The sequence below is a fragment of the Truncatella angustata genome (assembly GCF_020726525.1).
Source record: "Truncatella angustata strain MPI-SDFR-AT-0073 chromosome Unknown BKA67scaffold_2, whole genome shotgun sequence".
NCBI lineage: Eukaryota > Fungi > Ascomycota > Sordariomycetes > Amphisphaeriales > Sporocadaceae > Truncatella > Truncatella angustata.
In genome coordinates this window covers 7,473,059-7,500,743 of record NW_025763382.1, presented here as the reverse complement: position 1 = coordinate 7,500,743, position 27,685 = coordinate 7,473,059, and the positions used below count along the sequence as shown (strand labels likewise).

The 27,685-nt window shown below is 48.6% G+C and overlaps 8 protein-coding genes across 8 annotated transcripts; 6 read left to right on the top strand and 2 right to left on the bottom strand.

The window, feature by feature from the left end:
- Positions 1-283: 283 nt before the first annotated feature.
- BKA67DRAFT_217414 (uncharacterized protein) lies at positions 284-1,583 on the bottom strand. The gene is made up of 4 exons (XM_046095541.1): positions 1,432-1,583; positions 1,308-1,316; positions 824-973; positions 284-758 (listed from the first exon to the last, which is right to left on the bottom strand). The coding sequence occupies exons 1-4, from the start codon at positions 1,505-1,507 to the stop codon at positions 394-396; spliced, it is 600 nt and encodes a 199-aa protein (XP_045962805.1). The 5' UTR covers positions 1,508-1,583; the 3' UTR covers positions 284-393.
- A 1,404-nt stretch (positions 1,584-2,987) lies between these two features.
- Positions 2,988-3,575, top strand: BKA67DRAFT_491306 (uncharacterized protein; the record flags this gene model as incomplete). Its single annotated transcript, XM_046096980.1, has 1 exon — positions 2,988-3,575. A coding segment is annotated over one exon (588 nt), but the record flags the coding sequence as incomplete, so codon positions are not given.
- Positions 3,576-6,081: 2,506 nt separating this feature from the next.
- Positions 6,082-8,203, top strand: BKA67DRAFT_635739 (major facilitator superfamily domain-containing protein; the record flags this gene model as incomplete). Its single annotated transcript, XM_046105663.1, has 6 exons — positions 6,082-6,298; positions 6,404-6,597; positions 6,651-6,891; positions 6,959-7,027; positions 7,102-7,548; positions 7,614-8,203. The coding sequence occupies 6 exons, from the start codon at positions 6,082-6,084 to the stop codon at positions 8,201-8,203; spliced, it is 1,758 nt and encodes a 585-aa protein (XP_045962803.1).
- Positions 8,204-13,347: 5,144 nt separating this feature from the next.
- BKA67DRAFT_656753 (uncharacterized protein) lies at positions 13,348-14,616 on the bottom strand (the record flags this gene model as incomplete). Its single annotated transcript, XM_046106999.1, has 4 exons — positions 13,348-13,535; positions 13,602-13,625; positions 13,681-13,971; positions 14,259-14,616. 4 exons carry the CDS (start codon positions 14,614-14,616, stop codon positions 13,348-13,350), a joined length of 861 nt encoding a protein of 286 aa, XP_045962802.1.
- A 1,185-nt stretch (positions 14,617-15,801) lies between these two features.
- BKA67DRAFT_591478 (carbohydrate esterase family 3 protein) lies at positions 15,802-19,354 on the top strand (the record flags this gene model as incomplete). The annotated part of the gene is made up of 13 exons (XM_046104722.1): positions 15,802-15,961; positions 16,019-16,236; positions 16,299-16,399; positions 16,468-17,057; positions 17,442-17,531; positions 17,596-17,634; positions 17,700-17,757; positions 17,821-17,939; positions 18,134-18,150; positions 18,210-18,769; positions 18,821-18,934; positions 18,991-19,177; positions 19,232-19,354. The coding sequence occupies 13 exons, from the start codon at positions 15,802-15,804 to the stop codon at positions 19,352-19,354; spliced, it is 2,376 nt and encodes a 791-aa protein (XP_045962801.1).
- Positions 19,355-21,481: 2,127 nt separating this feature from the next.
- On the top strand, positions 21,482-22,007 carry BKA67DRAFT_558439 (uncharacterized protein). Its single transcript, XM_046102319.1, has one exon. The coding sequence runs from the start codon at positions 21,620-21,622 to the stop codon at positions 21,809-21,811; it is 192 nt and encodes a 63-aa protein (XP_045962800.1). The 5' UTR covers positions 21,482-21,619; the 3' UTR covers positions 21,812-22,007.
- A 275-nt stretch (positions 22,008-22,282) lies between these two features.
- On the top strand, positions 22,283-23,940 carry BKA67DRAFT_674591 (putative aromatic aminotransferase Aro8). Its single transcript, XM_046108761.1, has one exon. It carries the CDS (start codon positions 22,342-22,344, stop codon positions 23,908-23,910), a length of 1,569 nt encoding a protein of 522 aa, XP_045962799.1. The 5' UTR covers positions 22,283-22,341; the 3' UTR covers positions 23,911-23,940.
- A 1,925-nt stretch (positions 23,941-25,865) lies between these two features.
- Positions 25,866-27,071, top strand: BKA67DRAFT_514640 (fungal-specific transcription factor domain-containing protein; the record flags this gene model as incomplete). The annotated part of the gene is made up of 1 exon (XM_046097664.1): positions 25,866-27,071. A coding segment is annotated over one exon (1,206 nt), but the record flags the coding sequence as incomplete, so codon positions are not given.
- Positions 27,072-27,685: the final 614 nt, after the last annotated feature.

The window sequence follows — 27,685 nt, the reverse complement described above, 5'->3', positions numbered from 1 at the left end:
CTCTTTTGCACTGTGAAATTAATCTGCATCAGAAGGCTTCTCACCATATCCGCCCTCCTACCACTCTTTCTTCTAATTGGTATTATGCCATGAGTCTCATAGCAGTACTCCTCATACGGCCCCTCGAGAACAAATCTTCGAAACTCCGAACTCCGCAGCTCTCCTGGTGTTAGTGCCAAGTCCCACTTGGAGCCCAGTTATCCCATGGTATCTTGTGTTTTGCAACAGGCCAATCTCACTCCGTCTGGCGGCGTTTTGCTTAGACATTCAGTACTTATTGGGATTGAAACAAGGAAAAGTGTATTACCTTTTTGAATTCGCTTCTTCTTTCTTCGGCGCAAGAAGACAAATGCTCCAGTCACAAGTATTGAAATTCCAGCTGTCGATGCGTAATTAGCGGTGCATTGCACGGAGCAGAACCCTGGTCTTACCTAAGCCCCCGGCGGCGCCAATGACAACCGTGCCCGAGTCTGAAACCCCGTTCGTGTTTACATTCGCCTGGTCTATAGGTGGCGTATTGGTAGACAATACGGATGAACTTGCACCTAGAAAGCTTGTCGTCTGAGGAAGGGATTGTGTGAAGGTTATTGTGGGTGTTAATGGTCGCGTAGGTGTAACAGTTACAGTAGGTGTCGGTGGTCGCTCAGTTGTAAGGGTCACGGTAGGTGTTGGCGGCCGTATAGGTGTTACAGCTACAGTAGGTGTCGGTGGTCGCGTAGTTGTGGTAGGTGTCCGTGTTCGTGGACTTTCAGATGTTCCTAGGTATTAGAATTCAGTGTTGTCCTAATAATTCGAACACTCGTTGCGGTTGGTATGGACAAACTGGTGGTACGAGATGTTGGTGTTGGGGCCGTCGTCAGGCTTGTGTCATCTTTGTCGCAATCTTCAGAATCTTTTGAAACACAGCTGAAGTCCAGCCTTGGGGGTGGCGGTGATCTTCTCTTGCTGGAATTCATATTTCTCGTAGCGGATACTGAAACATCAGCCGTGGTAGTGAAGAAATGAAAGAAAGTGGTAACCTGAGGTTTTATAACTATCCTCAATAACCCTTTAGGATGAAACAAAACAGAAAGGACCATGAGCATCAACCAATTATAGAGGCTTGAGATATTCAGGGACCCGATGGTAGTAACTCTATTCCGAACGGCTGATAAAGCAAACGTTTCCCTGGACAGTCAAAACTCTAACCGGGACGGCTGTGCTTTAAGGTTCGGGCGTCCGCATTTCCATACTGCTTCTGCCACATCCGTATCGAATATAGACGAGGCTATCAAAGGAAGTAGCTAATACATTCCAAACTTACTTACCTAAACTGTCTGATGCCGCCCTCAGCTGTAATTCACTGATTTGAACGCACCCCAAATGGCCAAACATGAGCGGTATGGTCGTATGGGTAAGGGCATATTTGCACAGAATTTCGGATCCACTTACGTTTCTGATATGAAACTGGTGCCAAGGGTTTTGTGGAGTTATGGCGAGAAGTGTTATCTTGGCCGAAACCAAACATAGCTTATTTTCACTACTAGCGCAGTTGAAGGCTAATGACCGAAACTTCAGATCTCGAGATTTATTTTCACTTCGGATGTACCGCTTGTCGTTCGAAATATGCGGTATGGCAGAAATAAGTGGACCCCCATGCTGGTAATTTACCGCAGCACAGCCTCCACATTTTGAGACACCTGGGCTGGGTCGACAGCAGACGTTTGTGATTCGTCCATTTACTGTTTCTTTCCGTTTCTGTCCCCAACCCTTTTTGGCAAGGAAGAAACCCCCACACCCCCGGAGGGGACCAGTGTTGCACGATTGGTTAACAGACCGATCCCATCATTATTGAGATCGAGGTCAACATGAGATCTTTTAGGCGTTCATCACAGGGCTTGGTTGCATCAAGCTGGCTTGTCAGATGAAGTCAGACGTCGGCCACCTAAAAGAATATGTATAAGGAGTGTCCTATTACATTACCTGGCAATATGTTCGAATACTCCTCAGGTACTGCCAACGATAGACCAGACTTCCTAGACTACTTTTGAGATAGAGACCGGTCCTGGTTAAGCAGACGAAATTCTCTAAAGCTATCTTCATTAAGATTAGTTGACTGGCTATTTTTGTGGAACCGAATTGTCGTGCTAAAACAAACTCTCAAGATATTAGCGCGCCAGATGCATCGGATAGGAAGCAGACCACCTCCGGTTTCACTTTCCCTCCTAGAGCCTCTTAGAGGGTTTCGAAATTCTCTTATTTGGCATGAACGAGTCAAAGTCGACGGGAACTGTGAATCGAAACCGCTCGAATCCTACTTTTCTCAAAAGATTTAAACACTGCGCCCCTAGACTAACTATACTGTGAGTGTAACTTCCGGGCGTACCTGTCTGGGTTTTTATTCACGGCTGCCTGTTTCAGAAATGCTGCCCATAATATCAGCTCTAAAGTTGTTTTTCATACAATCTTTTACGCAGGATTGCATTAGAAACAAATGTGACGGCCGGTGGCTTACATTTGCATACTAGTAAAGCTGGTACGTATACAGATCTGTCTAGAATCTGCCTCCTCCTAGCTTTCATGTTCCTTGAAGTGATACCTAGATTGAAACACATGCCCATGCCTTCTCATCACAAGCCAGTAGCCGCTGTTCTGTGATATGTACGGCCTAACCTATATTATATCTTGTAACGTAGTTCCAATAACCCTCCCCCCGGTGGCAGACCGTTAGAATCTACGAATACACCGTACAACAGATATTTCTTTGCCCACTTTCTATCATTTCATGAATAAAGAGTAAGAGAAAGTAAAAGAGAGAGAGAGAGAGAGACGAGGTCCGAGACAATGATTTTCTTCGCCCTTGCATTCTTGGCGGTCGTGGCTGCGGCTCAGAATGTTAGAGAGCGACTGCCGACGTTCGGTGATATTATACCGATTTCTGGGGGGGCAAGTACAAGACGATCTTGGAAAACATATTAGACTGTATTCGTGGCTAACCGGCATCATAGATGGAAAGATTTGATCAAGACTTCGCGGATGGGCTAGCTCTCGACTTATTCTCGCCCAAGAACAGGACCATCGTGGTCAATCAGAACCTGCAGCCGCTTGGGGGTCAGTTCGTGACCGGATCCACAGGCGAAGGCTTTACTGCGCTGCAAAACTATTCATATACTATTCAGACCAGCGACAACGCGCAGGACCTCATCGCTAAGATCGAGGTCCCATATGATCTTGATATGTTGAGGCAGATGGGAATACAGGAAAGCAACACCTACGTTGGCAAGCTGGCAGACGATAAGATGAGTTGGGTCGTTGATGAGACAATTCGCAACGTCCACAGATCCGAAAACAACACTCGGATCATCAAGATGACCAGAATTGATGGAGAGTACATCCTCCTGGGCCGAAAAAGCGTTGATACGACCAATATTTTCGTACAGTACGGTCAAGGCGCGACAAGGACTGCCAACGTCACTGCAGGTGGGCGTCAAGAAGTCGAATTCGTTGATGGATTACGACTTTCTGTAGTCGCCCAGCAGAACATGAAGATCAACATTGATCTCAAGGACGGAGTGGAGCCAGCGAGTTTGCCAGAGGGTACGCAATCCCTGAACTCATACTCATGGATTGTCAACACCACCACACCGACGGCCAACATATCAGCTTCGATAAAGTTTCCATGTAAGAATAAACCCCACAATCCACTTGATCTCATCGAGAGAGAGAGAGAGAGGCTAATTCACAACCCCGCGACTAGTCAACCGCCAAGTCCTCACAAGCCTGTTCCCGGCGGGGTCTTCGCCCTCCACTATGCTTACCGTTGCCAAGCGATCCTTGAATTCTGAAATGCAATTCGCGGTCGCATGTGGCATAGGTGAGCAGGTCGTGAATGAACTTCCCGAGGACAAGATCACGATTCGTCAAATGTCTGCAATAGATGGAGAATATATAATTCTCGTGCATTCGCCTCGTGCTGTAGGTAACATTTAGTAGTAGATTAATAACCCCATAGGATCTTTACATGCGCTACTATCTTCTTCTCACACAGATGCAGTAACAGAAAACCAGACAGACGGCATCGAGCCTTTGGAGCTTGGTTCGGATAAGGACTTGCTTTCGTTTATTCATCTCTACTACTCGATCGTCAGCTGAGTATTTGCAGCGCAATGTGACTGAACGTATCAGGCTGGAATCTCGCATGACCTCAGACTTTGATAAGAACAATACCTCGTAGAACGCAACGGTTGGACTCGAGAAAACCATCACAACAACTGTCACTACCCTCTTGCCAATCAGGGACGTGGCTAATTCTTCGACACAGTCCCAAACCGTGCGAAGGAGAGCTTTCACAGCCAATGCATGCCCGTAAGTGCTGCTAAGACAAAACCGTTGCTTCAGCTCAAACATTGTTACTGCTAGCGCTGAAATATTTGCCCATTCCAGCTGCAAGTTTGTGCGCCAAGGTGTCAAACGAGTCAGCAGCTACGACGTTTGGAAAACCCGTATTAAAAGTTGTGGAGCAAAGTCGCCACAGGAAGGAAATCCGATCCGCCAACGAGAGACCCCCCCCCCCCCACCCAAAAAAAGGGGGCTCGTGGGGTCAAACGACATGTGCTATTTTCCAAAGTTAGTCGTCATAGAAAGTGATTATCTGCTAAGTCACATACCTTACTCATGTGCCATCTATAGATTTGCCTTAGTAGGCGGCTAACGACTGAGGGCCAAGAGTAGCCCGACTGACGAGACCTATAGAACTTTCAGATGAGTTTGAATACTAGTGCCTAATCACTGCACACCAGACATTCTGAGCGAAAGTGGATCTGCAGCCGAGAGATTAGATGCAGCCAAGCCCATGATTAAGCTTTCCTACTGCCGAGTGCCTTCGTAACACGGGAAAGAACTTAAAGATTGCCGTACTCGCTTACGACGACGGACGGTTTGACAACGGCTGGACTATATCCATTATACACTGATCGCCAATCTTCCTACATTCCTCTGGTACTACGGAGATGCAGGTACAGCAGTTCAGGAACGATAATAATACGAGTCGTGCTTCCGGCGCTAATGTAAGCTTATCTGAGCCCATCAAGCGGCCCCTGAAACGTCGATGTTTTGCATAGCCTTCTTTGGCCCTGCCGCTTTTTAGCAAGGAAACAAGCTCTCATAGTCGCGGGTGGGGATGTTTGGAATACTGCTGCCTGCACATGGGCTTCACGTGTGAGGATGTTGCCACGGGATTGGCAGACATTTCTAGAGACTGGCCGATAAACAGCTTGCACACAATAGGTATAGTCTAGACAAGTTGAGAAAGGCAATAGTTCTAAGTCGTCATAATGGTCTTCGAAAGCTGACTATCGTTGTGCCTAGAAGTATGCTAATTTTCTTTGTACCTAACCATAGTCAACAATAATTTACGTTCCAAGCAGGCCTCAGTTGCCGCTAACCATTCAGGTATGTAACTACAATAAGGCTTAGAGGATTCCTCTTTTCGCTGCGCTGTTTTATGTTGTGCGGCCATCTCCCCCTATCTGGGGCAATATTGTATAGTGCAAACCGGCTCGTTCTTAAACAGAAGGCTGACAACGTAATGTTATCAATGGTATTCACCCAACAATACGACACGCGCCGCACGGCCGGCAACGGAAGCAGCTGACCTAAGACACTGCATGTAACAGATCAAGCTCATAAGCTCGGCCCTCTTACATTTGTCTTATTACAATGCTATACTTCAAAAAAGTGGTTGCAAGGTGACTGGACACTGCGTACCGCCTGTCATGTTCGATTCCGTGATCACTCCAATTCCAATCAGAGTTGCTTGTCTGGGAATATCTCCAGTTAGGTGCGCACGGCCCACAACAATTGTTGTCGCACGACCGTATGAGAACAAGATCATCAACCCAATGCAACTAAATGGGATCGCCATACATAGCTTCTGAATCCCTTTCCATACCGTACCATGCCCTGGCCGCTTGTCACCCAGTTCTCAACTAATTTTGTCAATCTCAAATTTTCTAAATTAGGCGTTCCATTTTCTCTTGATCCTCTTGATAACTGTTTTCAACATTGTCTTTTGGTAGTACATAGTACCAAAGGCTGCCAGTCATGGACCAATCTGAGAGAGAAGCTGCCTCCAGACGCGGGGACACCCGTCGATTCACCACTATGGAAGGATGGCGGGAGGTAGCCAATAACCTATACTACATTGCCGGACAGGGCTTGATCAACATCGATGCAGACCTCTTAGATGACGACAAAGATATCATAACCCGCAAAGCCGTCCATACACGACGAATATCCTCACTCGCTAAACGTAACGACGGTCTGTATGGCGTATTTTCTCAGGACCAGACAGAGTCGGAGAGTCCCTTTGCGGACCCAGAGGCACCAAATCGGGAACACAAAGAGGAAGAAAATCCCTTTTCAGACATCAATGCCATTAAGGATACAAACAAATCGGTTAACTCCGAAGAGAAGCTGGAAGCAGTCGTGGTGGAAGAGCCCTACCACATCTTCCCCCCAAGACAGAGGTGGCAGGTTGTTATCACCATTGGCGCTGCAGGTTTATTCTCTGGATTGTCATCCAACATTTATTTTCCCGCTTTGGATTTGATTGCCCAGGCATGTCTCCCGGCTACCCTATTCAACATTGTGATAATCTAACGCAGTGATAGGATCTTAACGTCAGCCTACAACTTGTATCATTGACCATAACCTCCTACCTCATCATCCAGGGTATCTCTCCGGTGATTTGGGGATCTTTTGCTGATGCTCTTGGACGTCGTCCAATCTACATTGCGTCCTTTTCGGTCTATATACTGGCGAATATCGCGCTGAGCTTCTCTCCCAACTTTATCGTTTTGATTGTTTTTAGAGGTCTGCAGGCAGCTGGTAGCGCATCCACGGTTAGTATAGGTATGTAATATTACTATTGATGGCTTACCTGTAAACCTTGAGAAGCAGAGCTGACTTATGCCGGAAGGCAACGGTGTCATACAAGACATAGCCCCGCCGGCTAAGAGAGGGTCGTATATCAGCTTCTACCAAGCTAGTAAGTCGATACTGCTGATGATTCTGTCAGACTTTCCCATAATTGTGTCGAAGCTAATGGGAGTCAAATAACAGTCCGAAACTTTAGTATTGCCGTAGGGCCCGTCCTTGGGGGCGCTTTGTCGAACTCGTTCGGTTTCCGGTCTATTTTCGTCTTTCTCTTCGTCATATCTTCCATTGTTTTAACCGTCATCGTTATATTTCTGCCCGAAACGATGAGAAGCATTGCTGGTAATGGTTCTATCAGGCTAAAAGGAATCTACAACCCCCTGATCCGCCTTATCACAAAAGAGCCGAACTACATGCAGGACCCCGAAGAGGCAATTGTGCGAAAGGGGATAACCGTCTCAGCGTTTACGGATCCGCTTCGGCTTTTTCTACAAAAAGACGTTCTGCTAAACTTAATCTTTGGGGGCGTCATCTACACGATTTGGAGTATGGTCACATCGACGACAACTAGTCTTTTCAAATCGGCGTTCGGTTTAAATGAGCTGCTTATTGGTCTTTCTTTTTTGCCTAATGGTCGGTCTACCATAAAGGTACACCGCCCTTTGCGCCGAAGTATAACTGCTAACTTGCCAATATAGGAGTGGGAACCATCGTTGGCTCTGCAATTATAGGAAACCTTATGAACAGAGACTTCAGAACAGCCGAAGGAGCCTACAAAGTGGAGCACAACCTGCCGGCTGAGTTTAAGCTCCCTGCAAAGGCACTGCCTGCCGATTTTAAGATCGAGCACGCGCGACTCAACAATCTGTCTTGGGTCACATTGCTGTTCGTTGCTTCCACAGGTGTATACGGTTTAACCGTCCAAAACGTGACCTTGACGTCCTTACCCGGCTGGATCATAGTACCGCTTCTGTTACAGTTCCTGATTGCAGCTACAAGCAATGCGGTGTTCGCGATGAACCAGACCCTTGTCTCGGACTTGTGTCCTGGTAAGGGTGCGAGCAGCACTGCTATCAATAACCTGGTGCGGTGTAGCTTGGCCGCCGTCGGGGTAGCTTTCGCCGAAACCATGCTTGGAGCGCTGGGTCCTGCCGTATCGTTCCTCCTGCTTGCGTTCATTGTAGTCATCTTTATACCGATTGCCGTGGTGAACTGGTTCTACGGCCCGACATGGAGGATGGAGAGGCTACAGATGCAAGAGCGTCTAGAAAGAAAGGAATCTGCGTAGGCATAAAGTCGGCGGGACATCGTCGGATGGTACAACGGTCATATTATCGAAATGATCTGGGGATATTGTCCGAGCACGAACGATTGCATAACAAGATTCTGGTTTATACATGACCGATGCCATATTGGCAAAGTTAGTCGAACAGCAAGACATGCTCAAGAAACTGGTGTATCTAAGAGCAGAGAGTGCGCATTAGGAGGAGACAATACCTTCAAGCTTTAGCTCGGTCGAACACGCGTTAGCTGAGAACGAGCTTAGTATTTGTGGTGCTCTGAAATTCCTACGGCAGAGCCGACAAAAACGTCGAAAAGTCTCATTCTTGTCTACATAGAAACGAAGCAACTGAAGCTTACTCCATTCCGCCAAATTTCCTCTGCAGTTGAAACCAGACTGCCTTGTGTCCGCAGAGAAGCAGCCCGTGTCATGTGCATCAACACCTCCTTCAATGTGATCTACCACTCCCTCAGCCAGCTCCGCTGTTTTCGGGTAATTATATTAATTAGCTTTAAAGTCTTTTCTTTGTCGTTTATGTTTGGTTCAATTAATTTATTATTTTATCATATCGAGGTACATAAATTTCAAAATATAAGTTAACCACCATGAATGCAGACCTTATGAGAGCCTGATTCTCACCTTTCCCAACGCAATAGCAAACTCAAGAACAGAATCAAAGTCATTTTACTTCTCTATATTAGCCATGTGTTGGCCTTCTTCCTGGGGTTATGTCTCCCCGATTCTGTCAAACACCCAGGTGCACAGCGAGTACATTCCACTGTGAAGCTTATTGCGTATTGGTGTTTCAGTCCACTGCACTCTGAAGGGTCACGCATTCGCGAAGCATTGGAAACCTTGAAGGACGTTAAGGCTGACCTCCCTCGATAGGTAAATCAACTCAGTGAGACTCTCACCTTGAAACCAAGAGGATATTTACACGGATACTAGATATGAAGTTGAAAGGAATTATCCCCGTGGAACATGGCAGCGACTGGCTTTCGATGATTTTACAGGGATTCTGGTGGCCAAGGACAGAATTTTCCCATGCATCTATAGTACGAAGGGGTTCAAAGCCAATGAGCTTGATTTCGTATTCCTTCCCTCGGAAGATCTCAACGACATCAACATTGCCAAGATTGGTGTGGACGCAATCTTGGAATATCACAAGGTCCTGTCGAGCCGGCGCCGCAACACTTCACTGGTAGTTATGTGCCCACCTCCAGCTAGTGAGCGTAGCGTCGATGAGTATCATGTCCTATTCTGGTCTTTTCTCAAGCGCCTTCGACAACGGGACCCCCAACGGTGGGCCGACCAAGACACCTCACGATATCTCGCACCAAAAGTGGTGCATGAATTTTGACAACACTGAGGCTTTCATTGCCGTGCTAACCCTGCCCATAAGCAGCGTCTCTCTCGAAGCGCGGAAAACTTCGCCATGGTGTACCAGCCCAGGTATATCTTCGATATCATCTTCAAAGACGCCAGATATCCCGAGTCGGCTACCAAGATAGTACGCGACCTTGTCGACAAGTTTTACAACATCCCCCGTAGCCCAGACATCAGTGACCATGGACTGGAGGGTACAACGGAGAGTCGACAGTACTTCCTGCTCGATAAAACCTCACCCTCAGCCTCTCCCAGGCCACATTGCATATCAGCCTCATACCTTCTACAGTTTGTAATTGTTAATCCACTGCAAGGTCGAGAGCTTCACGGGAGTACATAGAATCCGCGGTGCTAGGCTGCACAATAACGAGCCGAGGCTGCAAGGCGAACGCCAAGCCAGGGATGGCTACTACGCTAAGTGATACTGCAGGTTTCCGCATATACATGGTATTTGCATCCTTTTACGCCGCACCGGAATCCTGAGTGAGCGGCATGTTGGTGATCAATCCCCGGTTGCGGGTGAGACAAATCGACCACATCGGAGCATCACGCAGTACCTCCATGGTGGAGACACGCACGGGATGAATCGCATTCTCGACACGACGGCTAGCCCAGAGCCTGAGGTAAATCACGCCGGTGGTTTAGATAAACACCTGGGTTTTCAATATTGCAGATGAAAGCCAAACACATGGTTCTACCAGTGCGCTAGATCATTGCAGACGTGCAACATGCGGACTGTGTACTACAAAAGTTATCCAGCTATCCCTGTGCGATTCTAACAGCATCACATGTCGACTAGCGTCCGAAATCCTATCTTGACAAACTACTCATACTCTGACGCAATCCAGCCCAAGAATGCCTATATGTAAATATGAACCTCGAAAATACCACATTCTACTCAGGTTTTGTTTTTATTATTTCTTGAATGGGACCGTTGGATATGTATACAAATGGAACATATGACCTAGAAATGCGGCAACAAATCGGTAAAGTCTTCTTCCCCAGTTAGACTCATCAAGTTGACATCCCCTGTCGGGGCTTCTGACTGATTAGAGAATACAAATGTATTATCCAGAGGAACGCGGCACAGGTGTGGAAAACTCAAAGGTTTTGTCGCGGAATTGCTGGGCCACGACCGCGTCGAGGAAAAGTTGGGTTTTCTCCAAAGGTTTGGGCTGTTTACAGCATCAAGGCGGAAAGAGAGATTCATCGACTATGGCGTCTTGAAACAGGTGTGTAAGGCATTTCCGACAGTATTCGTGTCGACATGGAGCCGTAGCAAGCTGGGCGAAATGCTTTGACTCTCTGCAGCCATCGCACTGCTGCCTGTGTCTTCTTTGTGGTTGACGCAAGGTAGCCCAGGCAGAACTCTCTGGCTGATCGGTTGCCTATGCCTCGTTATCTGTACGGGCGCTGTCATCGTTGATTCCCATGATGTGTATGCATGCTAGCTTCTTAAGGAAATCCTCATCCTCGGCCAGGGCTCTAGGACTGAACGCCGTTTCTCCCTAACTTAGAGAGACTGAGACGTTGCGATCCTGATCGGCAGCACGCTCTTCACTCTGGTATTTCACCAGAGCATCACCGTCGTCCAGAACCGCCCACTGAATGCTTCTAGCCATTCGGCAGTCAGTAGCAAAGTTTTAGATATTCTGCAATTCTCGCAGAAAGAGCTCCAAGGTCATTTGCTTGTCGATCAACAAAGAACTCTGAGATGAATAATACCAGTTGTCTGAACAACGAAAATACAGCATAATAGCCCTGCGTATAAATTTATATAAATCTTTTAATAGCGGGTTTACTGGCTTTTTGATCAACAGATATAAAGCCCCTGCATTCATATAATCTGTGAAATTACCTCGTTCCCTGCCACTGGGCAAGCTATTGGCACCAACCCAAGTACCAGGTCCCATACCGGACAGTACTAGTTGATTCCCGTCCATTATTTGTGATAGTTGCGTCTCAGCATCTTGATGCATGTATCTTGACTTGGATCCTGCGCTTGTTTCCTATGCTATTCGAGTAGATACCAACAACATGACGCGACGTACCCTGTTTTCACACGTCACATCAGTTATCGAAGAAGCCTGTGAGAGACATCTATTCACTGTAACAGAAGCATGGTCTGGCTCCCATCCTGGCTCGTGCGAGATTTACAAATGTCAGAATTGAAGCTTCCAAATTCTCGTTCAGGTCGATGTCTAGCTCTTTGTACTGTAGATACAGATTGTATACCAGGTATTTTCCTGCTGGCTCCAGCCTGCGCTTTCTCCAGTTAACTCGAGAGCCTCTTCTACAATGCCAACTGAAATGGACCAAAAGCCACCGATAGCGCTTAAAATGACGATGTACATCTGCCACGGACACACGTTTTTTAAGTCTCTACATTTTTTTCCTCAATGCTTAGTTTGAAGTATATTTGTGACGTTGGGATACGAGAGCGCTGCCCCAAGAGTAATTATCAAAAATAATGGACAATATCTCAGTGTCTACAAACCATCTAGTACCCCCCATTTACCGACGATCAGGCTTAGATGGATTCCAGTGTTGTCTTTTGCGATAACAGAGCGGTATGGCACTGTTTCTTTATCAAATCACCTACGCTGGCCTAAGGCATGTTGAGGTGAACTTAACAACCTCGAGACCGCCTGACATGCTACGCCGGAAGGTGTTGGTCACAAGGCAAGTAGTAAGAACCTATCCATCAGCTGTTCAGCACCATAGTTGCCGATATCTGCAATTAAAGTTCTGTTGTGTCTTCGTTCAAATGCACCGATCCGGGACTTATGACAGTTTATAGAACTGCCAAATGGGCTACTGTGTTGTATTTTTGACAGCTTATCATCTAGTGATGGCCCAACATGGGCTACTACTTGTCGCACGATGTCGAAAAATCTCTTACCTCGGCCCTACATCAATGACACTCGTGGATATGGCGTACCGTTTGTACTGCAAGTCAGCTGCTGGTACAGCGTTCGGAAAACGTACGAAATGTCTATAGCTGCGGTAAGAAGTACAAAACGAGACGTGCAGCAACTGGTTAACAGATTCTTCAACAACAACAAGTTGCAACTCTTTACCGCCAAGAGAGATGATGTACCATATGACTCTCCATGCTGGATGGTACCCTATTATTACCTCAAGAATGGCCATTACAGTCTGATACATATCTGCGCCTTCCGTGGCAACACTTGTCTTGCTAAAGCCTTGAGACAAGAAGGAGCCAATATTGATTCTTTGGACGGTATGGGAAAAAGCCCCAATCCATTACGCAACCAATGGCGACATAGTAAGTCATTACCTATACTGAACAGTAGATCACGAACTGGATTTTTCGGTAGCTTTCTGATAATAGGGCATGGCTCTAATTTGCCGCTGAGGCTCGCGTCTTGGTCCAACTTGGCGCAAATGTCAACGGCAACATGAAACACAGCGGGAGTGGGCCTATTGAAAGTTTAATTCATGACGCAGGTGCATTATATCATCGAGCAGCAAGTATTCGGCTTGTGTCACGGAACAATCCGACGAAATGGTGTACTGGTTTATCAACCGTCGTACCGAATATACTTCTACCATCCGGTACTTGATCTCGGTGGGGACTGCTATGTCACTGCCACTCCAAGATCCACAGTCGTGCCCTCTTGCGCTAGCCGCTCGTTTTGGCCGAGTTGAAATCGTCGTAGCCCTTCTCGATGCTGGAACTCATGCTTAGTTATCGCACTGAAACTAGAAACCCTTCCTTCCCACTCATACCAGTCTTGTGTCTAGAGAATCCAACGACGGTGAGAGAGGTAGGCTGCTCTAGCGTAGAGGCTGTAATTAGCCGCGTTCCTCTGAGCACGATCATTGCTTCCGCTTCCGTCTGGTGCTAAGCCAGCAATGTATGCGCAAGCCTTCATGTCATAGGCCTTTCCTTGTATTTCTTCCTCGATTGTAATCAGTTTGTCTCTCACTACTAATTATGTTAGTTCAAATTTATGCTCTGGAATGACATTATGACGTATTGGACTGTCCATACCATCCGGATATCGTAGGTGCATCACTTTGTCTTGTTAGCGTGGATAGGTTACCGGTTGAATGTACTTTTGATCTCTTACATTCATGTAACAGACTGGTACCTTGACTCCGGAGTGCATTAAGACCGTTAGAATCTAGAGGGATATCGGGGCCGATGGTCTTGGGATATTGGTAAAAGGATTTGCAGATTGCCGTCCACCCCGTGTCTGAAACCACAGCACGGCGGCTTACGAATACAGCGGTGCGGCCGGGTTGGTTTCCATCCATAGCAGCGCAGACGTCGGGAGTTGATGCATCTTTGGTGACCCTTCTGATACCGTCGCCATTAAAGTCAGAACCAGGATAGTATATTCTGGGCGTGATACCAGAATCTTCCATTTGTTAGCCAGGATGACCCGTCAGCTGGACTCGACTCACATTCGCTTAGCGTTTTATCCTCCATTTATTCCTGAGCTCTCTGGACCGCGTTGCTTGCACAAAGGGATACGGTTCTTCATCGGGCTTGCAAAAGACCCAGTTGTATCTTGCCTGCCAGTAGTTATCAACACCAGTGAGTGACTAGACTAGACTTTCATATTTGGCTTTTGACAAGTCAGTCATGTTAGCAATGAACAGTCTGCTCCCTTTGTTAGAAACTGATCGATGTTGGCTCACTTACTTGCCACCTTAGCCAAGATGGGTCTGTCCTCATCTCTCAGCGTTCCCGACATGCCGACCATGTGTTGAATAATGTCCGTCTCTTGTACACCCCATAGAAGACTAGCACTCCTAAAGGCGTACGAGTCGTGAGTACCGTCGTCGATGCCGAACCTCGTGTTGGGATTTGCGAGCCAGCGGAGCTCAGTAGCAGCAGCGTTCGCCATCACAGCCACATTATTGACCAGATTATCGAGAGGAACGCCGCCACAGCCGACGATAGTCCATAACATGGTTGACTTGGGATTCGCCCCTTGTACAACAACCGTTGTGAGAGCGAAGCCTGTCAAGATTGATCTGCCGAGTGAGAATAGCAACATGATGACCTAGAACAAATGGATCAAATGAGAGGGAGAGAGGAGAAAGAGCAGTGCAGAAGCGATCGCGCCTTGTTTCCTGCGTTGTTAGACCAGGTAGTGATTGAGGAGGCCCGGGTGATATATCATCCATACATTCAGCATGCGGCACGTTTCGGACCTTTTTAGCATCCACGGGCGCTAGATACGTATTTCCCTTAGACTATGCCATAGATGTTGATGGGTTTTTGTATGAATGCGGCTGATTTTGTGTAAGCCTCGCTGTTCGGTTGCCTCAGCGGAATCCTTCGAGGGCTAAATTAAAGACACTCGCTCGCGAACAAAGGCTCCGATCGGCGGGCAAAATGTTCTCCTTACAACCCCCCTCTTACGGCCCCTTGTCGTGACTTTCTAAAAAGGGAATTTTACGTCGAGGTATTGACTTTTGTTTTGTTGCGTAAGGGCGGATTTGAACGTAAGCAACACCACGGGGGTGTTGCTTACCTTCGGTCCTTTCAAGCGTTCTCGTCAAATAACCAAGCTTTTCGAAGCTTTGATTGGATAACTTCAACGGAGAAGAAAAGAGTACAACGACGAAATCCAACTTTCCTCGCCTGGCAACAACTAAAGATTTAAAAGAAGAATATGACCATAAATGGTGTGCAGCGAGGCACCGCCAGTCAGCGGCTGGGCGCGCCTAGGGAGCCGTAAGAGCCTCCCAGGGAGCTGCAAGCGCAGAATTCATGTTACATTCAGCGTGCCGATGGGAGCAAAAAGGACATTATTGCATGTGTTATTGGCCACGAGAATGCCCCGATGCACCTCGTTGGCCTGTTCAGGACCTGTTGTGCGGAATTCCACTTCAGGGGCCAAGACTAACCTTGAACGCATGTTGATCCCGGATTTAGCGATTTGGCCGTACATAAGGCCCGTAAATAAACCGCCCAACTCGGATGATACGATGAGAAATCGCCCGCATGGATTTCGCTCTTAGTTACTATATTTGTTTTGCTCCACCAGCTCGCTATTCTGCGCGATCTTACATGCCCTATGCATTACCAGTATATCTCCTGAGAGAATCCATGCCTGAGTGGATGCTGTAGAAGTAGATATATAGTTCTCTGGACTCTTGGTTGTTCAACTGACCAATGACCCCCCACGCATTCAAGAGTTAGATGCCCAGCTCTTGTTTGAGTTTAAGTGACAAGGATGGAGTCTTCTCACCAAACCCGAGCTGCTCTTGCCATCTTGGCTGTAGCATGCCTTCCTCTCTTTGTCACACCTCAAACCATCACAGCTTTTGATCATTCAGACGGCGTCTCGCCTTATGGCAGCGGATTCGCACCCGATGTCGTCTCCATTGACTTTGGTAACGACTAATATCCATCATATAGTGGTAATCTCGATCCAGATCTGAACAATCTAGATAACGCTACCTTCCCGAATGGTCAGGTGCCAGGCCTCGACCGCAGAGCTGCGCAGGACTTCTACTTGCGAATCATGTCGCTTGGCGCTTCCATCACCCAGGGCCAAGAGTCCTCTGACGGGAATGGCTACCGCAAGTGGCTTCGTTCGCAGCTTCGATGGAAGGGTTGGAAAGCCAACATGGTGGGCTCAAAGCACCATGGCACCATGGCAGATGATGTAACTTGAATCAAAAGCCCCTATGAAGGACCCCACTAACAACGAAACCTTTTTCCCTAGAGAATAATGAAGGTCACCCAGGTTGGACCGTTGGTACGGTTCATGGCGCTTTTACAGAGTCCAAATCGATGATGCCAAACCTGGTACTCATTAATGCTGGCTTGTAAGGGAATTGTTTCCATTTGTCATGACTGAGTGAATGGCAGCCGTCCAACACTGATAATTGACCAGAAACGATTACAACAACAACATGGAGGACGGCGCGGCAGAACGGCTCAAGAACATGACGGACGACATCTTCAACAGTATCCCGGGAGTGACAGTCATTCTATCGACACTCCTGCCGAACAAGGATCAAAATCCTTGTACCGATAGAATCAGCCAGCAGATACGCCAGCTCGTGGAAAGCTATCGAGGATCGCGCATTGGACTGGCCGATATCCGCCCCCTTTTGTCGTTGACCGATCTAGTTGATGGCACGCACCCCGACGATGGAGGCTATAAGGTGTTTGCCGGCGTCTGTTGGGATGCCATGAGCAAGCTGGAGGATAAAATCCTGCCCCCTGTTGCCGTGCCCGGCGTCGACGACGGGGCCAGTTCGTCCAACAAGTGCAAGAAGGTCGCCGGCAACTCTGGCCCACCTGTGCAGTCCCAGCTGGGCAGCGGCCACGACGATGGCAACTATGTTCATTCAAGCATCGAACATGGCGTCCTCACGTCGGCGCGCATCAACAAAGGCAACGACCCGAAGTCTCTAACAGACGCCTATCCCTGGCACATCTTCTTCGCGAACCTGGTCGTGGGCGATCCGAACGCCGACCGTAAGGCTGCGCTCGATGATTAGGTTCGCATATGTCATGATACCAACGACAAGAATACCTACTACTTCCGCCAGAATCTGGACGGTGGTAGTTTCGGCGATTCGGTCAAGTTTGATGTTGACATGACCTGCGATCTGGGACCTCGTAAGTACATCGCGGAAACCATCTTCTATCTTCATACTTGGCTGTTCCCTCTAACACGTGATTATAGGCTATGCATTTGCTAATTTCGTGCGTGTTTCCAACCTTGTTGCTTTTTTTTTGACAAACTAGTTACACTGACTCTGCTTCTGACGCCGAAATCGGATAGAACAATGATGGTTTAGTTTCGTATAGTTCCTGCAATGTTCTCAATATGAGCCCTACTGACCTGTGATAATACAGATGATTTCTTTTGTCTCAAAGGATCTTCTGTGTGGGTATCGCTCAACCGAGGAGGGACCCCTCCGAAATTCGAGAGCATCGGCCAGATGAGTCTCTAGTACTGACGAGTCGGCGATGTAATTACGGCTGATTCGAAAGCATTAGGTTGTTGGAGACCTCGATGGGTATACCGCATTCGACGTTCGTATTGCAGGTTCGTCGCCGTTCGGGCAATGTTCCCCCTTCTTTAAGGCTTGGCAGTACTGATCACGCGGTCAGATATCGACGGCGATGGAAGGGCTGATTTCTGCCTTCTCCAAACTGACGGCACATTCATGTAAGCGAATGACGCCGCATTTCAAGACTTGTTGGTTCAAAATCTGACCATAACTACTTGTAGCTGCTCGCGCAACAGTGGTCAAAGTAACAGTCCTCAGTGGCAAGGCTTCAGCACCCTGTCTGGCACACGCGGCACCGTCTTCACCCAGAATAAAGCAGACAAGAGTGGTATTGTACTCGGTAAGTAGATCCCTCCTTATTCTAGAATTTGGAAGCTAAGAACTCGAACGGCGGTCCTCAACGGAGAGTAAGTGGGCAAACCGAAAGTGGTCATTTTAAGATAAGATGCTAACTTAGAATCGCTTGTAGCTTCAGGAGTGACTACATGTACATTAATGATTTTGGAAATGTCCACATTTAGATCAACCAGAGAGGTGTGGGCAGTGGCATAGTACGTCATATTCTGCGTGCAAAATGCTGAGACACTGACTAGTAAAACTCGTTGACTAGATTCCCGCATGGAAGTCTGCCGGCCTGACGCACGAGGGCCAGCAAGAGACTGGCATACAGGAGCGCGTCAAGTTTGGACGTATTTTCGGGTCTGGTCGCCGCGACTACATCTTCCTGAAAGAGCAAGATGATTATTATTACGTTATGGTCTGGGAGAACACGGGTAGTGGAGGAACCAAGCTCAAAGCCGATGGAAACTTCTACTGCGACATGCTCAACTCGGGTGCGGACGACTACGTATGGATTTACCAAGACGGCCATGTCGCCGAAATCAACGTCAACCTCCGATTGCCACCACTCTGGGGCCGCGATCTCAATATAATTCTAACTGTACCGGGACCTCGTGTCGGAATCCATCTAGCTGACTGGAACGGTGACGGAAAGTGCGACGTCCTGGTGCAGAACAAGGCGACCGGCGCCTTGACACTATACCAAAACAATTATAGCCCGGGAGCCGCTACGATTACATTTGGAGCCCCTATTATTGTCACGGCAGCTACATGCGACCAGGGCTGGGGCGTCGGGACAGACGATCGTGAGATGAGGGTCGCCGATATCGAGTAAGTCTAGCTGTTCTTCAGGCTATGTTCGTGTCTAAAATCTGTTTATAGCGGCGACGGACGAGCGGACGTCCTGTGCATCGAAACGAACGGGTGTGTCACTGCCTGGCTTAATTTAGCCAGTGGCTTGGTCAATATTGGCCAAGTCAAATTTTCAGAGGGATGGTAAGCTTCACGTAACCACCACAAAGGTTGTGCTTTCAATCTGACCGGCTCATCAGGGACCGGGCCAACATGCGACTCGCTGATGTCGAAGCGTCCGGACGTGCTGATCTCCTGCATGTCGACAAGTACACCGGAGCCGTCACGGTATTTAAGAATAACGGGCGTTCCTCGAGTGGAAGCAGTTCGTTTTCATGGACGAACCGCGGAAAGCTGTACAATCCCATCAATCATGGAGAAACCATGGTAAGTCGGCTTCTATCGTCTTGGTCTGAATATTGCTGACAATCGGGCGGCTAGATCTTTATAAACCAAGGTGGCCTATATCGAGCTGACCTGGTACATGTTGACCCTGTGACTAACAAGGTAAGTTACGTCTTGAACGACCATGACGTCTTGACTCGCTCGACTAACAATGTGTGACTTTTCTCTTCGCAGGCCTGGACATACTTCAAGAAGTGCGGCAACAGTGGCGGAGATGATGAAACAATATGTAAGAGACACACCAGTGACTTTGTCCTATATGGCTGCTTTAACTGACACGGTGTGAGTAAACAAAACGGATCCCGGCCTACAAGTGACTGGTGGTGGCTCTGTTCCAGGAGATGGCGGAGACAATGGTGATTATCCTATCGTACTTGTAGGCTTTTGCGAAGGCCCCGACTGTGTTGGAGGCCACTGTGTTGGTCCTCTGTGTGTGTCTGGCGGCTGCTCTGGACCAGGATGCTCAGGTGGCAAGTGCAGCATTCCATCATTATGCATACCGCTCGGTTGCATTGGTAAGTCTTGGTCGAACTACCAACTGACCACTCTCATGACGCTGCCGACACTGTCAACTACCAGGTCCTGGCTGCACTGATGGCGTCTGCATTGGAGCCGATTGCAAAACCAAGGGTTGCGTGGGCCCGGATTGCGACTCGAGCACCAACAGGTGCAAAGTATAATGCTGTATCAGCACCGGCTGCGGTGGTGACTGCGACGGCGAGGGTAAATGTGAGTGCTGTGACACCCTACAAAGCTTTGTTGTCGCGTTAGGTGCTGACTTGTTAAACAAGGCCGGGGGCCCGCATGCAATCGACACTCGTGTACGGGACCGGATTGTGTAGACGGGGTATGCGTTGGACCGAACTGCTCGAACCAGCTCGAAGACCTCGGCGGCGCTTGCGGAGGCAGCGGTTGTGTTTCCCGCGGCGATCCGCCCGCACGCTGTACCCAGACGACGACAGTTTCCACGTGCACCACAACGACTGCTAGCCCCATATTCTTCCCGGTTGTGATGACGTGGAGCACCTGGAGCTCAAGTCAGTGCCGGACCAACATGGGCTGCAGTGTGACGGATTCGTCCTCGCAAACCACCAGGACGGCCACGGCGCCTCCCATGGAAGATGATGGAATCACCGACTACAACGAAATTCCCACGGGTATCGCTATTGACACGTCAAAGTACAACTCCATTTTCTCGCCTACGATTACTTCGCCTCCTCCTACAACTTCACCTCCTGCGCCGACAAATACCAATTTCATCGACTGCAGGCACCAGAACCAAGATCCTGGCCAAGGCATCAACGATGCCTACTGCGTATGTTCCGGGTCGACCTTTTCCGAATCGGTAGCGACGTATGTGACACCATACAACAGCTGCGGATACACTACCAAGCCCTCCGCCACCATCCCGGGGCCAAGCGGCCTGCCCCAGACGACCAACACGGCAGAGTGCAAGGTATGCTCCGTGGTGGGCCAGAACAACAACGTATGCACGAGCCTGGCGAACTGCACGCCACAGGCGACGCCTACGCCGACGCCCAAGCCGCGCTGCATCACGGCCCACACCTTTGTCTACGTCAACGCCTACTTCGGAGGCACCGTCCTGCACTACCAGGTGTGGGAGAACGGCGAGCTCATTTGCAGCGGCACAGAGAACAAGAAGTTTGCCTCGGACACCACCAACTGGGACTACGACTGCGACAAGGGGGCCAAGCTCCGCGTCAACGACAGCGGCCGCTATCTCGAGTACACCAGCGGCGACGGGTGGAACTCGGCTATTTCCCGCACCGATGGGAATCGCGACAAGGAGGACTGCGGCAGTTTCGAGGGGCCGGCCGGGACGGAGCACACGATCTGATGTATCATATGGGAGGCTGTTTTTAGTACTGATCAGTGTGACAACTGCCCTGTTGCAGAAGTCTGCGGAGCGGGCGATTGTGGCATGGACGGGACGTGTGCGAGCTGAGGCGGGGGCTTCTACTGACGTTCTTAGTCACATAACTATTTAGGATATAACTGGTAGCCTTGTGTGTGCCTTGTACTTCTCTTGCACCATATGTCGCAGCAGAATGGTATATAGGCTAGAGGTGGTATGATCTAAAAGGGTGTCACGTGATAGATCTCTTATGCATGTAGGGTTGGGGTCCTTCACACGCTCTTTCGAGCTTTCTACTAGCGGTTCAGTTTGTGTTGTTGATTTCACACATATTTATCGTGTAAAATTACCAAGACGTAGAATTCTTCATAGATGAAAAACAACAAAGACTTACTACATATGATCCTCTACCGCGGTTATCCTCAAGCCATCCATCAATTGTCCTCGCTATGCCATCGAACTCACTGGCTCTCGTCTCCTGCACGAGATCATCACCGGTGGTATTCTCATAACGCAGACGAACGACACCGGACGTCTCCTCCCCTCCAATGCCCTCCTCCTCGTGGCCAGCCAGCAAGCTAAAAAAGTTCACAAACCAGTCCACCTTCACCCCCGTCCAGGCCCAATTTCCCATAGCCCAGCAGCCGATGATGCGGACCCGTTCCCTCCAGCAGTGGTGGCCATATCCGCCAGATCCCTCTGCACGCGCGCAGCCGCGACGGCAATCGATTCGCCCGTAATACTTTGATAAACTGGTTGCCAGCGCGAAAATACGATTCCAGTGATCAGCGGTTTGTCTTCACTGTACGAAAGACTCCAATAAAGGCCAAGGAGGTTCAGACGGACTTTATGAGTGGGAGCCGCAGACGTGGAAGTACTAACATAACGATACCTGGCTTTGCGTAGTTGCAAGCCAGACTAGGTTAGATCTATCATTGCGCTAGCGTGACGCATCAGGCTCAACAAAGTAATTAAAAAATCTCGAGTTTTAGCCTAAGGAACAGGGGTATATTTCTGGTCACCGAGCTAACCGAAATCGGTAATTTTCTGTTGCAGCCCCGGCGAACTGTAGCTATTAAACGCAACAAATACAACGAGATGGGTGGGGATGTGAAGTGCTATTATATCCCAACAGGCCACCTTGTATTGTGCATATATATTCTTTCCTCCCGTCCGCCTTTGCACAAGATTCCATAGAGACTTACCAACAAGAAACGCTTCTACAAAAATCAACGCTCCCCAGGTTGGCGGTCGGCTCATCCAAAGCACGATGCTTCCACCGTTTTCTTTCTCGGACGTTCCTGCCCTCCGAAATAATACTCGGCCATTGATTGGAACTGTTGCACCCGCAGTCACCTCTGAAAATTTCAAGAGTCCACGTTGTCTTCAAAAACCAGCTGCAAAATCATTTACTCATCGATTGAACATCGAGAGCAGAGCTCGCTGCGCTGCAACGCTCAAAGATGGAGCAGCTGATCTCGAAAAGGGCGTCATTAGTTTGAGCACGGGGCGGCCTGCTGCAGAATATTTTCCTTTCCTTCGGTTGGCAATGCAGCTGCCGAAAGGTCCGCCTTTCGGCACGGCTTCTTGTCTATCTACTTCTAAGACGATTGGGAAGTATGATTTACGTGACGGGTCAGCGTCTTTTGATCTTGCGACTTGCCTCAACTATGGCTACAGTGCAGGATCAGAGCAGCTTCTGAGATTCGTCACTGAACACGTCGAAGTTGTACATGACCCACCATACTCTGATTGGCAATGCTCTTTGACCATTGGAAGCACCTCTGCACTTGATGCAGCATACCGCATGTTTTGTTCCCGTGGAGACTATATTCTGACGGAGGAATTTACTTACTCTGGTGCCATTGAGGCGGCGCGACCTCTCGGGCTACGTTTGGCACCTGTAAAAATGGACGAGCAGGGCTTATCTGCTAGCGATCTCGATGTCGTACTTTCAGACTGGGATCCGGTCGAGCGTGGAGCTGAGAAGCCATTTCTGCTTTACGTTATTCCCACGGGTCAAAATCCTACAGGTGCCACGCAAAGCGCGCAACGTAGGAAGGAGATATATGCTGTTGCTGAGCGGCATGATTTGTATATCATTGAAGATGATCCATATTACTATATTCATTTCAATGGCGAACAAAGCCCCATAGTCAGGCCCGAGCAGAGATCTGATGGCCTGCCAAATGAACGCGTGGCCGAATTCTTAAGCAGACTCGCACCGTCCTATCTGTCTCTGGATGTGTCCGGGCGCGTACTTCGTCTTGACTCAACATCCAAAATGCTTGCACCTGGTCTGAGATGCTCGTGGATGACGGGCGCTTCTGACATCATCTCCCGATTCCTCTACCACCACGACCTAAGCATTGTGTCTCCTAGTGGCTTATCTCAGTTGGCAATTCATACCCTGTTGGACGAAGTTTGGGGACACGAAGGCTTCATTAGTTGGCTCGACTATCTGCGCACGGAATATCTACAGCGTAGAGATGTTGTGCAGGGAGCATGTCAGGATCTTCTTCCTAAAGAAATCTGTTCGTGGCAGGTTCCGGATGCCGGCATGTTTTACTGGATCCGGATTGATTGGCGGGCCCATCCGGCTGCCAAGGGGACTAATGAATCGGAGTTGGAAGTGTTCATGGCTGTTGAAGATTGCATCTACCGTACAGCTCTGAAACATGGTGTGATGTTTTGTAAAGGCAGCGCATTTCGGGCGGATAACGAACAATGCCGCGAGTTATTCTTCCGTGCGACGTTTGCCACTGCCACACTTCAACAGTTGGTAGAGGCAATCAGAAGATTTCGAAAGGCTCTTTTGGAGGAGTTCTATAACGCGTAAAATAGCAAAATGCCATTTGATAATAACGAATCGCGACCAACATGCGTAGCAATGTGATATGCGTCAAATTAAAATCTTCTTTATTGCACATCATCCTTCTACTTTTCCTGGATACGCCACTGAACAGCTGCGCACAACTCATACAATGTTGAGATGAGCGGCATCACGATACTGAGTTCTTGACCTAAGCGTAACGCTCGCCCAGAAGATATTCCAATTCTATCAGATTGTCCTGGGTCAGACACATTAGCGGTCGGTTTACGCGCAGAGCATCTTCGTTACCCTTCTCTGTCCTGGAGCATGTTTGGTGCGGAGTAATTTTCGATAGGATCGACGTTCAATGTGACCTAAATATTGTCTTGCGGACATTCATAACCTGAGGCTCTGGCTGGAGAAGCTCAGTGGCAGCGAACCTCTCCGCTGCTAGACGCTCGAGGCAACATTAGAACTCAATCATTGATGCTTCAAGGTAGACTGCGACACAGCTTACTTCTTGTTGGGAACCGGCGGCACAAGAAATGATTTGAAAACCTTTCTTTGTATAATCGTGAAATTCGACCGCATAGCAATGGTCACCTTTGCCGTGGAGCCAGACTGCATATTCAGCGCCACGACCGCGCCAACGTCGCCACCTCCCACAACCACCACATTGTATTTGCTGCTCATTCTGCTAGACAAAGGGGATGATCTTATCAGATTAATCTAAAAGTCATCGAAAAGACCATCCCAGTGGTGCCTCGGCTACCCTATGAACCTCTTACCTTTATATAACACCTCCGAAGACGGATGACACCCGAAAACTAACCGCCTAACCCAGTATTAACCATATCAGGCCAGAGCGCTGTGTTTTGATTGGTTCGGATAAACTGGGGCGCAGTAACCGCCCCGTCCAGTTAAGTTCAATGAGGCAATTATCTCTGAGCCCGCAACAGATGTCTAAGACCAGCATATTCCCGCGCTGGGTTAGAGGCAAGCACACACTTTACGATAACTACGAAAATGTTTGACGGGAGTACTCGATCACGTTTTTATCTTACGCCCTGCGGTTTATTTCGGAATATCGGAAGATAATCAGAATGAATGCTCGCAAAAGCGGTTGCCTTTTCAATCTTGTCTGATGCAGTCTAGTCATGTAGACCAAGTGCGTCTGACTCGATGGGGCAATGTACTTCGAGCGCGCTCGGGATCAATGCCCCAAAAGTGTTTAGTTTGTTCAAATTGCGCCCACAAGTGCATTCCCCACACCGCAATATCATAAATCTGAAGCGGGCTGGATCTACCAAGGCTTTGCCTAATTCATGGAAAGTATGCCGAGAAACATTCGCGCTCACCCAACAGCTCGGCGCTCACGGAGCATGAAATCTTTCTCAGGATGCATGAGATGCAGGTCTCGGCATTTGAAATGCGACGAGGTGCGGCCTGCTTGTCGACGATGTTCACGGGCCCAGCTCGAATGTCCTGGATACCCTGGTTATCGATCGAAGGTGCGCTGGAAGCCTGTGAAAGGCCCCTCCGACTTTGGGATCGTTGCACTTGAGCCACAATCCTCGGAGACTGAAAGGCTGGATGCCCTCAGGCCCTCATTGACCAGTAGAGAAGCGGAAGTTTTGTTAAATATTGCAGCACCTACCAGCACTCCAGCATCTTGTTCGCCATACCAGCCACATGTATCTTCACCAGAGTCCGGATCATATCAAAACGAGACGGCAAGCACGATTATTGATACTTGCAATCTGATCAGCGAACCAAACAGAAGATCCCATAACCGTAACTCACAACACCTCCCCTCACCACCGAGATCAGATGCCTTAGTGCAGTGCCCATCGGAGTCCGTTGATTTCTCTTGGGGCGGCCCAGGGCGCAGGGACATTCGCCGCTGCTCATCTACTGAGCCCCCAATATTAGCCGCTGATTCAGGTCCCAATGAAATCTTTCAGGAGACAAACACAACTCGGCGTCACATGGACAGATTGTCCAGCATGGGCATTCACCGAAGACTTATAGAACATTGGGTCCTTCATCTGAGCGACGCCCTGTCACCAATTCCTGGCTCAATAAATCCGTTGAAACGCATCTTCGTCCCCATTGCTTATGAGGGTGCTATGTCTCCGGCGTCGACATCGACTGGATCGGTGGCTTTATTCTACCTCGTGTGCTCGGCTTCCGCTTTCCACATATCAGCTCACATGGAAGATGATATGGAAAAGTCCGAGTTCATGAAATTAGCACTTAGTCACCAAAATGAAGGGCTTCGCCACCTCCAACATAGTTTGTTGGTAGACGATCCGAGTCAAACAGAGCCTGTCTTGGCATCACTACTCATGTGTCTGACGTATGAACCAGCTACCGTCGAAAGAAACTTTTGGCTCGTTCACCTACAGGGGGTGTCCCGGTGGCTTCAAATAACCAAAATCCATGATTGGGCACATGGCGAGTCTGCTGCCATTCTCTATCAAATGCTTGTCGGCACGGCGGTATTTTTACGTTCACAACTTCTATCGGAGAAAATCTCACAGGATGAAAACTTCCATTTTGATATCACAGCGTTGTCAGGACCCTATCATCTTCTACACATCTTCGGGCTTCCGAAAAGGTCACTAGAGATGATCAATAAAATGATCTCAATGGTTGTCAGCTTTCGTCACCAGTCCCCCAACGACGGCCGAGGCGTCCCGCTGCTGAGTCCCGACCTGGACCGAGTGGAGATGGAGCTGTACTTATCTATGCCTCCGGATGTCCACACCCCAAGAGCAACCCCCGAGCAGAACACTATGATTCATCATTACTCACAGATATTCTATTATGGTTCAATCATCTACTGTAAACGATGTTTGAGGGGTTTGCCTCTGAAAAATGTTCAGTCCTTAGTAAAGGAGGCTTTTCATCACATCGAGGCCCTGGCAAAGTTCACTGGCCATCCCTTTTCTCCAGTCTTGTGGCCCATTGCAATCGTGTTCTTCGAAACACAAGATGCCCATCTACGCACGAGAGCAATAGCCTGGCTTGATTTCATCATGGAACACTCCACTATCTCCTTGTGGCAAAAGGCTAAACCCCTTATTATTTCCCTATGGGAACAAAGAAAGGTTATCGGCCAGGAAGAAATGCAATGGGACATTTTTTTGAGTGACCCATCCACTCCCAGTATCATGCTGGTCTGACATCCCATTGCTTGTGGTGGATGCGAACCAACATGAAACGAGGGGACTCGTAGACAACGGATAATGCATTAACAACTTATCTAATTTCGTGCTTACGAGGCTGTATAAGCTTGTATCTCTTACCGGTGCAGCATAATTTCCACGTCGTGGTCGTTTTCGTAAGGGGTTCCATCGCAATAACCGCTACTTCGGGACTGATGCATCATTTACGGTCACCATTATCCTTCCTAGCATCGTTTCTCGCCTTGAGTACTATAACATCACGGCACAATGCCGAAGGAGAGCTAGAATATGAACCGAACCAGATATATCAAATTTTCTATGAGTAGTGACTTTTAAGCCTTTTTTTCCCAACATCGACAAGAGCGCTGACTAAATTTCACAGTTTGCACGTCGGCTGGTGTCGTCGGTCCTCTTCTGGTCTACACTTTTTTTCGACGGCATGAAGAGCGGAATGTCTAGAATCAAGTGGGGCATCCAGGCTCTGTGATTTCTCTGGGCTCTGATTAAGCAGATGTACACGGCGGCTGTTGTAGATGAACGAGATTGTGGCAGGCCTGAGAGCAGACGTGGTACTGACATAGTGTTAGAAGAAGGCAGATCTACGGGTAGCA